Here is a 15,308-nt window from a genome sequence, read left to right as displayed (position 1 = left end):
ATCTACATAGCAACCATTGGTTTCGACCTTGACAATTAGGCAATAATGGTGAGCTTACTTTTTTCTCATCTAACCAAATCTACGCTGATCGCAGTGCCCAATAGGTTGTTCTCGCAGCATCAATATGCACCCGCGGGGGCAAGGCAGTACTCTCACGTCAATTCCGGGAGATTGCCCGCTCCAGGATTGAAGCCTTGCTCGCGTCCTTTCCGAAGCTCGCTGATTCCGGAACTCAGCATACAACCGTTGAACAGGACAATGTTCGCTTTGTTTACCAGCCTCTTGACGAGCTATACATCGTCCTCATCACGAACCGCCAATCCAACATCCTTCAAGACATCGACAGCCTTCACCTTTTCGCCCAGGTGACCACAAGCATCTGCAAGAGCTTGGATGAACGGGAGATTGTTCGCAATGCCTTCGAATTGCTTAGCGCTTTCGACGAAATCGTGACGTTGGGATACCGGGAGAATCTGTCGCTTTCTCAGATCAAGACATTCCTGGAAATGGAAAGTCACGAGGAGAGAATACAGGAAATTATTGAAAGAGTATATACCACATTGGCTTTTGGGTGCAGCAGATTGCTGATAGTGATGAACAGAACAAAGAGCTCGAGGCCAGCGAGGAGCGCAAAAGAAAGGCGAAGCAGCTGGAGATGCAACGAAAGGAGGCAGCTCGCAGTGGCCGTTCTATGGCACCCAGGACCCCATCCTATCCTGTATACACTCCTCCATCACGTCCTGCTGTTCCCGAAACATACGATACTTATGAAGCAGAGAAGAAGAAGTCATTTGCGAAGTACGCCTTAGTCTTATATTAGCGTGAGGGAGATTATTGCTAATCAAGCTCATTTCCTTAGACCGTTGCCCACACGCGGAAAAGGAATGCAACTTGGCAAGAAATCCAAGACCACAGATATTTACGAGAAAGTTCGAGGTGATCTGGGCCCCGAAGTTGAGGAATCGAGTCCCTTGGTGACTCCCCAAATTTCGACGCCGGCGGGCGAGAAGGTCCCATCCGCTCGTGCCTCATTATCCGCCGACAGAGAGCCTATCCATATCACCATTGCCGAAACAATTTCTGCCAAACTTACCCGCGAAGGTGCCCTGAAGTCATTCGAGGTGAAGGGCGACCTCCAGCTTCGGATTACCGACCCATCTTTCACAAAACTCAAGCTGGATCTGCTAGCCAATCCTACACATGGCGCACAATTCCGCACCCATCCAAACGTTGACAAAGCCGTTTTCACCAACTCCTCGGCCATTCAGTTGAAGGACTTAACCAAGCGATTCCCAGCCAACAACTCAATTGGCGTCCTTCGTTGGCGCGTTGCTAGCTCGGGGTCTGATAATGCTGATATTCTCCCCATCACGTTCACAGTGTGGGTGAATAAGGGCCCCGACTCAACCACTGTGACTATCGAGTATGAGCTCACGGGCTCTGATACCCTGAGAGATGTTGTCGTTTCCATACCTTTTGGTGCAACAGAGCCTACGGTGTCGAGCTTCGACGCCGTCTATGAGGTCTCCGGTGATAGTTTGGACTGGAACATAGGTACCGTGGACGAGACCAACGCTTCAGGAAGCTTTGAGTTTGAATCCGCAGGCGACGGGGACGAGAATGAGTTCTTCCCGATGAATGTGCGTTTCTCCAAAGCCACTCCCTTTGTCGAAGTAGATGTGACCGACGTCTACCTACTGGAGATGGAAGGCGAGAGCACTGGATTCTCAAAGGATGTGAGAAGCATTGCTGAGGGCTACGTTATCGAATAATCACTATCCATTCCGAATTGTATAGAGTACTAATGACGTTCGGATCGCCTTTGAAGCACCGCGGTTTCCTTTGTTCTCTATCAAGACATTTTTTTATCGTCTTACCAATTTATCCCAATACTATGACATTGCAAATTGAAAACGAGATTAGGTTCAGGTAGAATAGGAGCTTACTCCTTTGACTTCCAAAGCCCTTCTTGACATACATAATGACACGGGGGTGCTTGGCTGCAACGAGTAGGGTGTGCCGTGGGTGTTCCCGAAGATGGTGTACCTTCTTCTTCCACACTACTTGGTACCTTACCTACCCAGTCAATAATGCCTGCTTCACGCCATTGGTTGCTTCACGATCAGCTTTATCAGGAAAGGTATTTGCGTTCGATTCATACCTTCTGGCAACCTTTCGTATCTCTGACAATAATCCTTGTCCAGTTGAAGAATGTCGTCGATGCTTGATCATTTGAGCTTCCCGTTGACAGACGTCAGTATTATAATTCTCTCGAGTCCAACCATACTCCTGCAAGCCCCGGCGCAACAGGCTCAAATAGGCGATGGTTGATCCACGGAAGGTGTTAAATGAGACATGGACACTCTAATTGACAGCCAGTGTCCTGCCTGGCACGATCCTTGTGGTGCACCCCCTCCTGCATATCTCGACTTTCCTGTGGTTTTTCCTCACATTCCTTCCGACAGTTGACCGTCATCACACATACAAGGGCTCATTATTGGACAGTCCGTCAGGACAGGAACCAGGGGTCTTGTGATCCGTTTTCTCATAATCATCGCGCAATAACTCTCCAACGTCAAGTTGACAAGCACGGTGGGGGCGACAATGTCATAACACAACGGCTACGCAAACACCTCTAGTTTCTCGTTGGGACATGGTCGGTGTCTAACAACGATACACTCTCTTTTATTTTGCGAGAGTTAAATTCCCGTTGAGACTCCGTCTCGACCATTAGTCGGCTGCCAATCTTTTCGGCCAACGCCGATCAGAGATCAACATTCAACGCTATCTGCCATGCTACAGGCGGCTTACTAACGAGTTGGCTCTATCGGCCATGGAAGGACAGGGGCAGGAGAGTGGATGGGAGCTCAAACTGCTGGTCCAGCGAACGTTCTAGACTTCCCGGCCATCAGGGGTCCAGATACACTTGCATGCATGGACTCTTACATGCAAAGGGAAGTGGCAACAACCAGGCTAGATGCTTCTGAGCGGCAACATGCGTGATGCGCAGATGGGGTCTCCCTCCCACTGAAGGCATAGCTTGAAGTCACACTGTTGATCGTATGAGGCGTAAGAGGCAATGCCGAATCTGACTCTTGTCTCTAGTTTATGGTTGCCACATTGCGGTCCAGACTGACAGGATCAAGCAAAATGTTGATTGGATTTCCAAGGTGCTTGTACTTGTGCTTCGTGCTCTGGTCTAGATCCACCAGATTTGGCTCCAACAACCATAATAAGGGACATAACCTACTTTTCAGGGTACGGGGATGTTCTCCACCTCGCACTTAAATTCCGGTTCTCGGAATATGGGGGATAGGTGATTTGGATAAGATCTTCTGTTGCTGCTCATGATCAATGCCTTTCCCAAACGACAACTTATGCTTGTTATCTGGCCATCTACCCACACTGACAACAGAAATCTTGTAGGACTTTGACTCGCTGCTACTACATATTTGGCAGTACTGAGGAATCATACCCGACTCTGTTAGGTAAAACTGACATAATGCTTTCGGCGTGAAGCTCTCCCACCATCGAAGCTTCCTTCAGAGTATATTGATGACAGGTACTCGTCAGAATATACTGCCACCAAAGCGCAGCTACTGAAATGTGATTCTCTCCGCAGACATTCACATCAATCCTTACGAATCACAATGAGCGGCTTGCAGTTCCAACCTTGGACAGATCAATCAACTCTCTTCAAGCTGCCTTGTACTGACGCAGAAGGCTTTCCTCAATTGCCTCAAGTGGTAAGTTTTCCCCCTTCAATTAAGAAACCTATCGGTTGACATATCTTCATGCAGGAGAATCCAATCCCCCGGCTGCCAGAAAACGAAGCGGAGAGACTGGGCAGTCGAAAGATGGCTATCCCAAGGTTGACCGAGGGAACTGAATCTGCGTTCACATCACCTGGCAGATTTCATCGCCGTCACGTACGTCGGGCATGCGAATCTTGTAGGCAAAGAAAGACAAAATGTACAGGGGATAAATCCGGATGCCGGAATTGCCGCGAGGCTGGGATTATCTGCTGCTATACAGATGGTAAAAGGGAAAAGTCAAAAAGGTGAGTTCTAGGTCAACATCTTTCTCAATGAGACATATTTGATAACCTTCAAAAGGCAATTAGCAAGCCTGTCAGCCAAGGTTCAAGCATACGAAGACGTAATCAGGAAGCTGAGTAGTCGATTTGGTGTTTCCGATGAGCGACTGATGAGCATTGCCCTAGCAGTGGTATGAGTGCGCCCTTCTCAGTCACCTCAAAGTGCTAAGCGAGGGCAGGAAACGCCACTGGAACTCAACGTACCATCAGACATGCCCGGCACATCAACTGGAGAACAGAAACCCCCATGGAACTCTGGGTCTGATCCGCCCTCCCGTCAATCCTCTGTCGACCCCAACGAGGTTATAGACCACACCAAGGAGGACTTCAACAGAGACGAGACTGCCCGAGCAACCGGGTATATGGGCAGAAGCTCCGTGATTGCTTGGCTACAAATATTGAGTAAAGAAGTCAACCAGGAATGTGGATCCTGGCCTCCGAATTCCTCTGATATCGGCGACGATAATGGCGTGCCATCTCCATCCTTGACCCCTCGACCTGATGGCCAAAGTGACCCATTAGTTGCCTCGTCAAACTTCTATCTCGATGATCTGGATCTACCAGTGATTGAGTCGCTCGATGCAAGTGATACTCCTTCAAGAGACACTGCTACTAAGCTTCTCAATGCATATCTACATTCAGTGCATCCTTCTTTTCCGATCATCGGCATCTCGACGTTCGTATCACAATTTCAAGTATTCTTCAACCAACCCCCAGTAAAGCCAGGGAAGAAATGGCTGGCGATTCTGAATCTCATATTCGCCATTGGTGCGAAATATGCCCGCATTACCAATGCGGAGTGGAAAGGCGGCGAGGATGATGATCTCATATATTTTTCAAAAGCGAGAAGTTTGAGCTTAGAGAACGAGCTCCTTCATCATCACGATCTCCAACAGCTGCAAGTTGAAGGACTGGCATCTTTATATTTACTGGCCTCGGGCCACATCAATCGGTATGTCCTTGCGGCCCACCCATGGACAGGCAATGGTACTGCTAAATGCGACTGTTCTAACTTTCATATCCTCTCAGGGCATGGAAACTGTCTGGGAGTGCGATGCGCGGGGCCTTTGCTTTGGGGCTGCATCTACGGAATGTGGGCATCTGTACATCAGATACCTCCAAGGAGATCAGATACCGTGTTTGGTGGTCTTTGTACACGCTTGATCATCTGCTCAGTGCGATGACGGGACGGCCGTCCTGTATCGTGGATAACTCATGTACCACTCCCTTACCGGTACCGTTCGATGAGTGTGATTTCCAGAAAGAAGAGGTGGTGCGGATGATAGGTGATACATCAAGAGGCAGCTCAAACCAGCTGGACCGGATCCCCCCCGTCTGCCCAAGTGCATCCGACCTGAGCACCTCCTTGGATCCTGAAACAACCGACGGAACGGCTAACACCAAAACTCCAGAGAGAAGCACGGTTGAATACCTAAAGAACCTTTCCCCATGCATGTCGTTATATTTCCTTCAGCTCTCCACACTCACTTCAATCAACAAGAGGATGACAGCCAAACTATATGGTCCCGAGGCGATGCATTCTCCCTGGCCAAGCAAAGAATTCACTATCCAGAGCCTGATGCTTGAAATCGATTCATGGTTCATGAACCTGCCTAGTGCTTACGATTTCACATCGACTCAAACGTCACAGTGTCCTGCAAGCCAAAGGATGAGCCTTGCTCTTCTATTCTATAGCACAAAGATTGGTATCACGAGGCCATGCCTTTGCCGCCTGGACTCAACCCGTTCGCAAGGCGAAAAAACCTTTGATTTCTGTACCAAGACCGCAGCTGAGTGTGTCGAGTCGGCTTGCCACATGCTGACACTCTTTCCTGAAAGCCCAGACGCTACCTTACTTTACAAAGTATCACCATGGTGGTGCATTCTACACTATCTGATGCAAGCGGCTACTGTTCTGCTTCTCGAGCTTGCTTTCCGTGCTCAACATGTCCCAGATAAAGCGTCAATAGTCTCGAAAGCGGCCAAAAAAGCCCTGGAATGGCTGTCAGCCATGTCAACTTTTGATGTGGCCTCGGAAAGAGCCTGGCGACTCTGTGATGGATTCCTCAGGCGTCTTGCACCGCATGTTGGTGTTGATATTGAAGATTTCCCCCCCGCAGGCGATACCGCTGGCGACGCTACACCCGATGCTCAGCTTGATGATCCAGAAGATACAGCCGTGGCTAGAGCAAGTGCTGACAATCTAGCAACAGAGCTAGATGCCATTACTTGCTCACCTATGAATGAATCAGACTCCCCTCTACCTGGACCGATCCCATTCGATTTGGACTCATCGGATCCGTTCGACTTCATGAAAACCGATAAATCAGTATCAGGTCGCAATACGTTCGACGACCTTTTCCCATACGATGCAGATACGGGTCAGATTACAGGATCTTTCTTCCCACCTGGGAACAACATCGATTTTGACTTGGGATGCTTCTGGGGTGACCCGATATTCTGGAAAGAGTAGCGCAAGAAAGGAAAAGAAAAAGAAAAGAAAAGAAAGGCCGAGGGGCATTCGTCAGTGAAAACAATCAGGATTCGGGGATGACAAGAGAAAGACGCATTACGGTACAAGCAGCATTATCATGAAAAGCAGCTTGATCTTTCTTGCGCATATACTGGTGCATGGCCTCAAACTTCGGCACTTCTCATCGTCGATCTTGGAAGCGGCACAGCATGACCAAACAACCCTCACTTCATTGCATTGCATTTCTATCGTCCGTTCCTTTGTTTTTTTGCATTACTTCAACATGGTTGCATTCTTTTTGCCATGAATAGAGGGATAGAGGGATAGACGGATAGACAGATAGAGATATGAGAGCATGATCCTGGACTCGATGCAAAGAGCAGAGATTCAGCAACCTTTATTGATTAAGTCATTATGTGACAAATCTTCTTAGAGGGTGATACCGCTACTATACACAGAGATAGTCGCAAGGCACTGTGTTATACACATTCGTCGGCTGAAAAGGAGCGGCCTCTCACCCTTTGTTTAATCACTCAGCTATGTATACACTCCAGCAAATTATGTCTTCTTTAGTCTGCTCTCTATCAGTAGCATTGCTCATTAGCACCATTCTCAAAAGCAGCATCATTTTTACAAAGCATGAACGTGATGCAACATGTAATCATTCGACCTTTCTAGCCTAGGTCGGTCTAATGGCATTATGTCATGTCAGGAATGACGTCGCCGACAGTAATCTGCGCAAGAACGCTGCTGTACCTGCGTCACAGACCGTCAACGATCAAGCCTCCCAGTTTCTTCTCGTCGCGGTAAAGAGTAACCGAGCATTTTCTTCCTGGGTTCTCGGCCGCAGCAGGCCCGACGGCGCAGCATGCACAGCATTAATCTTCGAGAAGCGAACATCAACAACCGATGCCCTACGGCGAGCCCGATTGGCCCAGGATTCCGACGCGAGTGGCCACTTCTTCTCATCCCAGGACCGTATATCGACGCCCAGTAAGCCTCGACCGTCCCCCACGAAGCGTTCAATGCAGTCGAGAGGCGGTACGAACCGGCGACGGACGCCGCAGCCGGTATGATTTGCGTCCAGTTGATAATCGGGACACTGTTTCAGGGACGATATGATCGCCGTGATGTCGGATGGCGGAACGGCCGCGGTGGAAAGAGGCTGGGGCCGTTCGGGGGTGTCCTGGCCATTGTCATCTTCGCTTTCGGGATCGAGGGTGAAGTCTGGGTCTAGCAGACTTGATCCTATGAAGATGGTCTTTGTGCGTAGTGCGAAGAAGCGAATCATCTGGCCTAGATGGAAAGCGTCGCAGGCGTTGGAGTTGCCGAATCCGCAGCGGCATTGAGATTGACGTGGTTGGACTGTAGTTGGTGCTGCTGATGGGGTTGTATTGCTTGATTTGGGTTCATATGGTTCGTCTAGTGCACCGTAGGCGCGGAGGAAAAAGGCTTGTAGGTCTGTGATGGTGTTCAGAACGCATTGGCGTCTGTAGTATAGTTCTTCTGTTATGGGTATTAGCGTACGGCTCTTCAGGCTTGCCAGTCGATTCCCACGAAGGAAGCGAAAGGGATGATATATTTCTTTACCTTCTATACCATCGGGAAGATATGCCCAGGGAAAAGTACGTGGAACATGACTCTCCATGCCATTGACCCAATACCTAGACCCCACAACAATCAGAGCATGCGTTAAAACTTGGAACACATGCGGATCATCCAGAAATCTGGCAATAAATATACTTTGCCGAATACGATCCTCGTTCATCTTCAGCAGCGGGGTATCAAACTTTGACAAGGGAATCTTGCCCTTGCCATAAGCATATTTTGACCTTTGCAAAGCCTCTCTCACAACGTGCGGAGAATTCAATGCATCGCCTGTTTCAAGTAATCTGGCAACAAGTGAGGTCGGGTGAACCCTCAACTCGGCGTCAAATTCTTCCTGATCATCTTCAAGGGAGCTGTAAGACAGAATTCTCAAGAACAACTCAATGGCATCTGCCCCGAGCCTCGATAGGAAAATATCACTGGGTAAGCTAATTGTCGGCAGATTATGCTGTGAGCAAGCTCCATTGGCGATATCTGCTATATCGTGCTCTTCTTCTTTCACCTCATGCGTCGATCTTTGACCATGGACAGCCCTTTGCTGCATGAACTGCCGGCCCTCAGAGAACTTGTTGGGGTCGAGTAGAGCACGAAAGTACGGGCTGTTTTGCATCAAGTCTTGACTGGCAACTTGCCAGCGATGCTTAGCAGCTTGAGATGAGCTTGAAACGGATGACCCAAGGTCTGTGTATTCAATGATAACATCTCCATGATTGACAATGGGTTTCGCATATTGCTGAGCTTGACTCAGTGGACGAATTTCTCCATATTCATGGCCGTTCGCCGTCGGAGAGGAGCTCGCTACTTGGCGGGCATCCGCGGCGAACTCGACCACATTACGTGGAGGCAGTGTCCGGCTTGGATCTCCAGTCTCAGAGGAGGCAGGAAGTTTATGTCCTGCCCTCATACTGGAGTATGTCGACTGATGCTTGACCCAAAAAGGGTCTATAGGAAAGTAGAGCGCACGAATACAACGAAAGTGTGATGCGCATCTGAATTACGGGCCCTCTAAAGAACCTATCTGAGCAACCGGGTAATTGCTGGCCTTGTCATGGTTTCGGTGACGAGTGACGTTCTTTCAGAGAGCAGTGGCATGCTATCTGGCATAAATGAAGAAGAACATTCTAAAAATAAGAGAAAGATCAATTCACTGTGAAGGTTTCCCCTCTAAATGTATATTACTCTGATGAAACAGTGTCCCCAGAGAGATGTAAAGAGTATGATAATGTAGAACAAGACGGAAAGTTGAGGTGGAAGTCATTGTCAATATTCGCCTCATTAGGCGATGAAGTCACGTGATGCGATGCTCTCTACTGTGTAGAACACCACATTCTAGCGTACAATCAGGTGATAAGGACAGAAAGACCAAGCTCTTTGGTAGAAGGGCGTGAAACACCAAATTAAACAGACGATACTCAGGTAAGGACAAATTCCCCAAATTCTCGCTCGTACGATTACACAAACTGTCCCTGGAACCCTCAAACGCCGCATCTGCAAACTGTAAATTCTGGCCGTTAACAGTCTGGAAAATATGTGTCTAACAATAAATTCCCAATTCTGAGTCAAGGCTCTGCCTGGTTGAGAAAAAGAAGATAACACTTGTGCTAGCATCAAGGTAATGATACCACGGGAACATGCAGGACCCTCGGTACGCTCAGTGAATTCGAGCTCGCAAGGCCATTTACTGCATGCTTGACTGTTGCATCACGGAGTTTGATCGCTTGCCCGACAATAGCATGCAGCTTTGTTGCAAGTGGGCTCATGATCCTCGACGGTAACTCCGGAGCCACAGGAGTCGTGGGACTCATTTCCTCGTCACTCTCATCGTCGTCTTCTTCTTGGCCATTCAGCATGCCGTTCTTGTGAGAGATCACAGAGAATATAGCAAGATGAGCTGGAGTTTCATCTGAAGTGTCTATCTCATATCCGTTCTCTTGGAGAGAATTGATGTCGAAGATGTCATTCCCCTGGGAAATGAGGTGCCACGGCTCACTGCACAGGAACCCCAGCACGAAATCTGGGTTGGCGCGAGCAGCAGCTATACAGCTCTGTCTGTATTCAGGCGTGAATGATGTGTCGGTCATTGACGGGAGACAGAGCACAAGGCCACGTGCAAGGAGAGGCGGAGGTGGCAGATCATCGCCGTTGGACAGATGTTGGAGATTTGTTTCTGGAATACCATCCTGCGTTATGAGGTGAGGTGTCGAGTCCAGGAGCGATTCGGTAGAATCTTCCGTATGTTGAGTAATAGTCTGAGTGAGAGAGATGGTCGAGGATTTCCGAAGAGCAAGGCCAAAACCACTGTCATCCACAGCGTAGTCAAGCGTCAGATGTTGCTGGTCAACATCGGTGTCTTCCTTTGATTCAGCATCATCATGTCCATTCAGCCAGGTCTCAGTCGGGGTATTAACAGCTGTAATCTCTGTTCTGATGGTTTGCACACTGTCTGCAACAGCTTCTCGAGCGGCAGCCTTCAATGTTGGGATCAAGATATCAGCTTCCTGGTTCCCAACAGCGACACCAGATGCCCAGGCAGTCGCAATGCCAGCCCACGAGGCTGCTTTGACAACGCCTTTGGTGTACTTCTTCCGTATCAAATCCACCAACTCATTTCTCACTTCTCTTGTCTCGGTTTTCGGCTGGCCAACAACGTCGACGGTAGCATTGAGGATTCGACCGCTTTCCCAGATCAAGAAGGCGTGTCTCTTCGCCAGCAAGGTCAATTGGCGGACTGTCTCGTCAGACCAGTCGTCAATGATGTCTGCATGAACTTGTAAGATCGCAACATGAGGACCGACCAAAGAAGCCAGAGTAAGCAGAGACTCGGTGCTGGTGATGGTATGTGAAGGAGAGACGCAGACTGGTACACCATGCGGTAAACCTTTCTTGGCCCTGGCTAGTGTTTGCAGGTAGGCAATGATACGATTGCCCCGAAAAGAGAAGGATTCGAACTGCGTAGGTGATTCCATATTGAGCACTGATTGATCGTAACAAATCGTGATTCTTTTGCCGGAAGGAGGAGGGGCACAATGGGGGGGGCCTTGTTCTTTTAACTATCTGGGAGGTGAGAGCTGGAAAAGGGTCAATAATAAATGGAGCTTCCATTTCTTTTGACGAGCTAGACATGTACTAACTACTAAGCTACTAACGCATCACTAGCCAGACTACCAATGGATACTAGATCATTAGATAGATACCGGGTCACTGGCGGCTTAGACAAAGAACTGGTCGAGACCAAAGTGATTGACAGTTGGCCAAAATCTATCCCCACTTTTCCTGACAGTTAGCTCAGCAAGATCATATGCTGGCGGAACTTCTGTAATGTTTATTAGCTATCGATTCTTGGATTGAGGACCCGATACTTCGTTTTTCGTCGATCTGGTCAACAAACTCAAAGTCTCCGAACAACACTTGCATAAACCCAAAAGAGGCAAACTCAAGCAAACCTTGTATGAGCTGAGGGAGTGGGAGCTTCTCTTCTCCGCTTCAGACTGGAGAGAATCCATCCCACGGAGTATATACGGAGAAAGTCTGCCATACCATCCCTGAAGTGACTCCGTCATGATCCACCATGTCCCTTTCTTAGGATGTCATTTGCGACTGTCGACTGCTCGTTTCTTTTTTTCTGCCTCTGCGCCTGTGTGCTGAGTGTGCTCCAATCATCCAACATGTCAATTTTCTGTGATGAAGATCGCCTCGCTACAGTTCACCGTCCCATTCGCCAACCAGCAGAGCAGGGCTGAAGTTACCCGTAACCCGCGTTACCCTAAGGCGCGGCGACGCCACGGCTGGTACTAAGGTAAGTAGGTACAGGTACTGTCCGTACGGAGTACTACTTGGGTAGTTACCTAAGTAATGGTAAGTAGTGGGTTTTCATAGTCCATACCTTACCTTGCAGGCAGATTCATTAGATCACGCCCTATTCGCCCTGCTTGTTTGAGGATAAAATGAGGTACGTACTTACTAGCTATTTAGCTAGTCTCCTGTTAGGGGAAATCCGTCTCGTTGAACCAACTTTTCGGGTGCGTTTCAAGGGGCCGCACGACGCAAGTATGTAAGGTATACTCTTCCGGTACGGAGTACAGCGTTACGGGATGTGGCCCGCAACATACCTCATCCAATAAATGCTGAAATGAGGGGGGCAAGAATAAGGCAAAAATGAGTGATATCAGTGACATAACTATCCGGCGTATGATTTATCAATTACAAAAGGGGCTGAAGTCTTGAACCTAGTTTTGAGGCTAAAAAGCATGACTAGTTGGACTACTTGACAATTGAGGTTAGTGAACCTTTAATCCTGAAGATAGGAGATAATCAGATTGGATCCTTGCTCATCCAACGGCTCCTCTTCGCTTCTAGGTAACTTTGGAGCTGAATCACTGCCTCATAGCGGTGAAATAGCCTGCACCGCGTGACTGCAGCTTTGACTGCCTTCAATACGATCAGACTCAGCGTACGAAAGGAGTATTGAACGGAGTACAGCACTCAGACTTGAGGCTTGCGGGATCATAAGACACATCAACTTACAAAAGTCCCAATGAATAGGTCATACAACGGGGACTTTGAAACTTTATCCACCCAACGTCAAAGCTCCTGAATCACATCCTACGAGGTTCAAGGACGCGCATACTTTTTGCAGGTAGAGCTGGCTCTGCACTTTGTGGCTAAGATCCGTGCTCTTATTCTGATCCTCGGCCTTAGGTGTTGGCAAGTACACACTTGTTTTGATCTCTCCGACGGTGTAACCGTGTAGGTAGGCTTGATTTCGCACAGAGGACTCGTATGTAGGAGCTGTGGTCATGACGTGACACATCCAAACCTTCAGCATAAATGCATCATAGCTCCTGATAGCTTCGACATCTTAGCATCTCTCGGACAAGAATCCCGGGAACTGTTCTGCATGAATACTGTTCAGATCTTTCGTAAGTCCCTACTCTCAAGCATATTCTAATCCCGTATATAGTCTGCTGGGGAAATATGTCAGTCAGACACTGGAAAGCGGAAAGAGTTATGGGGTGGAGGGTTTCTGCCATCAGTTGCTGAAATCTTCCATATTATTATTACTACACATCGTTCTCAAGGTTAGCTTGGAAAGGTCAACTGGAACTTCATGGTGCAATTATTGTTGACTCGGCAGAGAAGCTTAAATTCGGTTATTCCAGACTGCCCGTACCTTGCAATATGTGTATGGTGTATGTCCCTTCACTAGGCAAGGTTCGCTGATCGGCAGTCGTATGAAAAGACAAGATAATGGTTGTTCGTACTTAGACAACCTGTTTCTCATATGAGCTCAAGGTTCAGCGAGAAAATGGATATCACGAAGAGCTCATAACCTTCAATGTCTGCGTGAGAACAAGTTGAGGCCTTGAAGGGCGTGGGAAGCCTTAAGAATAAGGAACCAGGTCGAAGTGGGTCAGGGGTCATATTGTCCCAAAATAGTATAGCGGCTAATCTCAAATTGATGTTCACCCACATGATTGCTACTACTGTTCGTCTCTTGTCAACATTTCCCGAATTCGCGTATGATAATTCAGCACTCTGATTGATTTCTCAAAAGACTGCAAAAATCCAAGGAAAGACGGTGGTGCTTTGCAAAAGCGCGGTCATAACTGGCGCAGCGTCTGGTCCCATCTACGGAGTAACTATTATTGTACGACCGACTGATCCGGAGCGATCGGACCCGCAAGCCTTGATATTACGAAGCTCACGCCACTCCTTTTTCCGCGATTTATTTTCACATTCTCGCCATCCCTTCTGAAGTGTTTGGTTCTTGAGTTTAGCGATTCTGTCCTCGCAGTCGGTCTAGTCGACTTCCATTCTTCTCGAATCTGTGTCGGCAGCGTGCAGCGGTATTTCAATAACCTCAAAAATTCTGATCATGCCTGGAAAGATTCTGCCAACATTCACCCCGGCCGAGGTCGATTCTCACAATCACGCCAAATCTTGCTATGTGACTTTGGGCTCCAAGGTTTACGATGTCACGTCCTTCCTCGATGATCATCCGGGAGGCGGCGACTTAATCCTCGAATATGCCGGTAAAGATGTGAGGGAGATCTTGCGGGATGAGGCCTCTCACAATCATTCTGAGGCGGCTTACGAAATACTAGAGGAACTTCTTGTTGGGTTTCTCGATACCAAGTCTATCGGAAAGACAGCAGATACGAAAGGGTCGGCTACAGAAGGGGCTGAAGAAGATTCGCGGCCAGTGTATGCTACGACAGGCATGTCGCGCGAAGAGGACCTGTCCGTTGACACAGACTACACCAAGGATTATCAAACTTTCAAGTTCCTAGACCTCAACAAGCCATTGCTTCTTCAGCTCTGGAATAGTGGCTTCAGCAAAGAGTTCTACCTGCAGCAGATCCACCGGCCACGCCACTATAGGGGAGGAGAATCCGCTCCTCTATTTGGAAACTTCCTGGAGCCTCTAAGCAAGACTGCGTGGTATGTGGTTCCTCTGCTCTGGCTTCCTCCAGTCACCTACGGAACTTTTGTTGGATTTGCTGGACTGGGAAATGTCCCTGCAGCAGCTTGCTACTGGCTGTTCGGTCTTTTTCTTTGGACCTTGATCGAATATCTCATGCACAGATTCCTGTTTCACATTGACGGGTACGTACTCTCTTCATGCCTGCCCTTCTACCTTCACCTGACAATTTGGCCTTCATCAGATATCTTCCTGATAACCGAGTCGGTATCACCCTCCATTTCCTTCTTCACGGAATCCACCATTATTTGCCAATGGATAAATACCGGCTTGTGATGCCACCAGCTTTATTCGTGGTTCTGGCTACGCCCTTCTGGAAACTGGCTCATACAGTTTTCTTTTATAACTGGTATGCTGCGGTCACAGTTTACTGTGGTGGCATATTTGGATATATCTGTTATGATACGACACATTACTTCCTCCACCACCGCAAGTGAGTTTTTTCGCTCCCTTCTTGTTATCAGTCCACATGTCTAATGCAGTTGCCTCTTCTAGCTTACCCGCCTATTATAAGGCACTCAAGAAGTACCACCTTGAGCACCACTTTGCCGACTATGAAAATGGCTTCGGTGTCACAAGTCGCTTCTGGGATCGAGTTTTCGGCACTGAGCTTCAAACCCCACCACCCAAGGGCGCGAAAGCTCAGTGAT

At 48.4% G+C, this 15,308-nt stretch overlaps 5 protein-coding genes across 5 annotated transcripts; 3 read left to right on the top strand and 2 right to left on the bottom strand.

Annotated features, from left to right (window-relative positions):
• Positions 1 to 45: 45 nt before the first annotated feature.
• Positions 46 to 1,772, top strand: CDV56_107112 (coatomer subunit delta; the record flags this gene model as incomplete). Its single annotated transcript, XM_026760731.1, has 4 exons — positions 46 to 48; positions 105 to 548; positions 602 to 798; positions 860 to 1,772. 4 exons carry the CDS (start codon positions 46 to 48, stop codon positions 1,770 to 1,772), a joined length of 1,557 nt encoding a protein of 518 aa, XP_026615638.1.
• A 1,878-nt stretch (positions 1,773 to 3,650) lies between these two features.
• On the top strand, positions 3,651 to 6,569 carry CDV56_106876 (CeGAL family transcription factor; the record flags this gene model as incomplete). The annotated part of the gene is made up of 6 exons (XM_026760495.1): positions 3,651 to 3,746; positions 3,801 to 3,951; positions 4,036 to 4,060; positions 4,116 to 4,227; positions 4,276 to 5,048; positions 5,126 to 6,569. 6 exons carry the CDS (start codon positions 3,651 to 3,653, stop codon positions 6,567 to 6,569), a joined length of 2,601 nt encoding a protein of 866 aa, XP_026615637.1.
• Positions 6,570 to 7,347: 778 nt separating this feature from the next.
• On the bottom strand, positions 7,348 to 9,081 carry CDV56_106737 (uncharacterized protein; the record flags this gene model as incomplete). Its single annotated transcript, XM_026760356.1, has 1 exon — positions 7,348 to 9,081. The coding sequence occupies one exon, from the start codon at positions 9,079 to 9,081 to the stop codon at positions 7,348 to 7,350; it is 1,734 nt and encodes a 577-aa protein (XP_026615636.1).
• A 703-nt stretch (positions 9,082 to 9,784) lies between these two features.
• CDV56_106625 (uncharacterized protein) lies at positions 9,785 to 11,143 on the bottom strand (the record flags this gene model as incomplete). The annotated part of the gene is made up of 1 exon (XM_026760244.1): positions 9,785 to 11,143. One exon carries the CDS (start codon positions 11,141 to 11,143, stop codon positions 9,785 to 9,787), a length of 1,359 nt encoding a protein of 452 aa, XP_026615635.1.
• A 2,909-nt stretch (positions 11,144 to 14,052) lies between these two features.
• Positions 14,053 to 15,307, top strand: CDV56_106369 (fatty acid alpha-hydroxylase; the record flags this gene model as incomplete). Its single annotated transcript, XM_026759988.1, has 3 exons — positions 14,053 to 14,783; positions 14,843 to 15,091; positions 15,154 to 15,307. 3 exons carry the CDS (start codon positions 14,053 to 14,055, stop codon positions 15,305 to 15,307), a joined length of 1,134 nt encoding a protein of 377 aa, XP_026615634.1.
• Position 15,308: the final 1 nt, after the last annotated feature.

The sequence above is a fragment of the Aspergillus thermomutatus genome (genome assembly GCF_002237265.1).
Source record: "Aspergillus thermomutatus strain HMR AF 39 chromosome Unknown NODE_61, whole genome shotgun sequence".
Classification (NCBI taxonomy): Eukaryota; Fungi; Ascomycota; class Eurotiomycetes; order Eurotiales; family Aspergillaceae; genus Aspergillus; species Aspergillus thermomutatus.
Note: the sequence above shows the minus strand (reverse complement) of the source record. Positions and strands in the feature narration are given on the sequence as shown.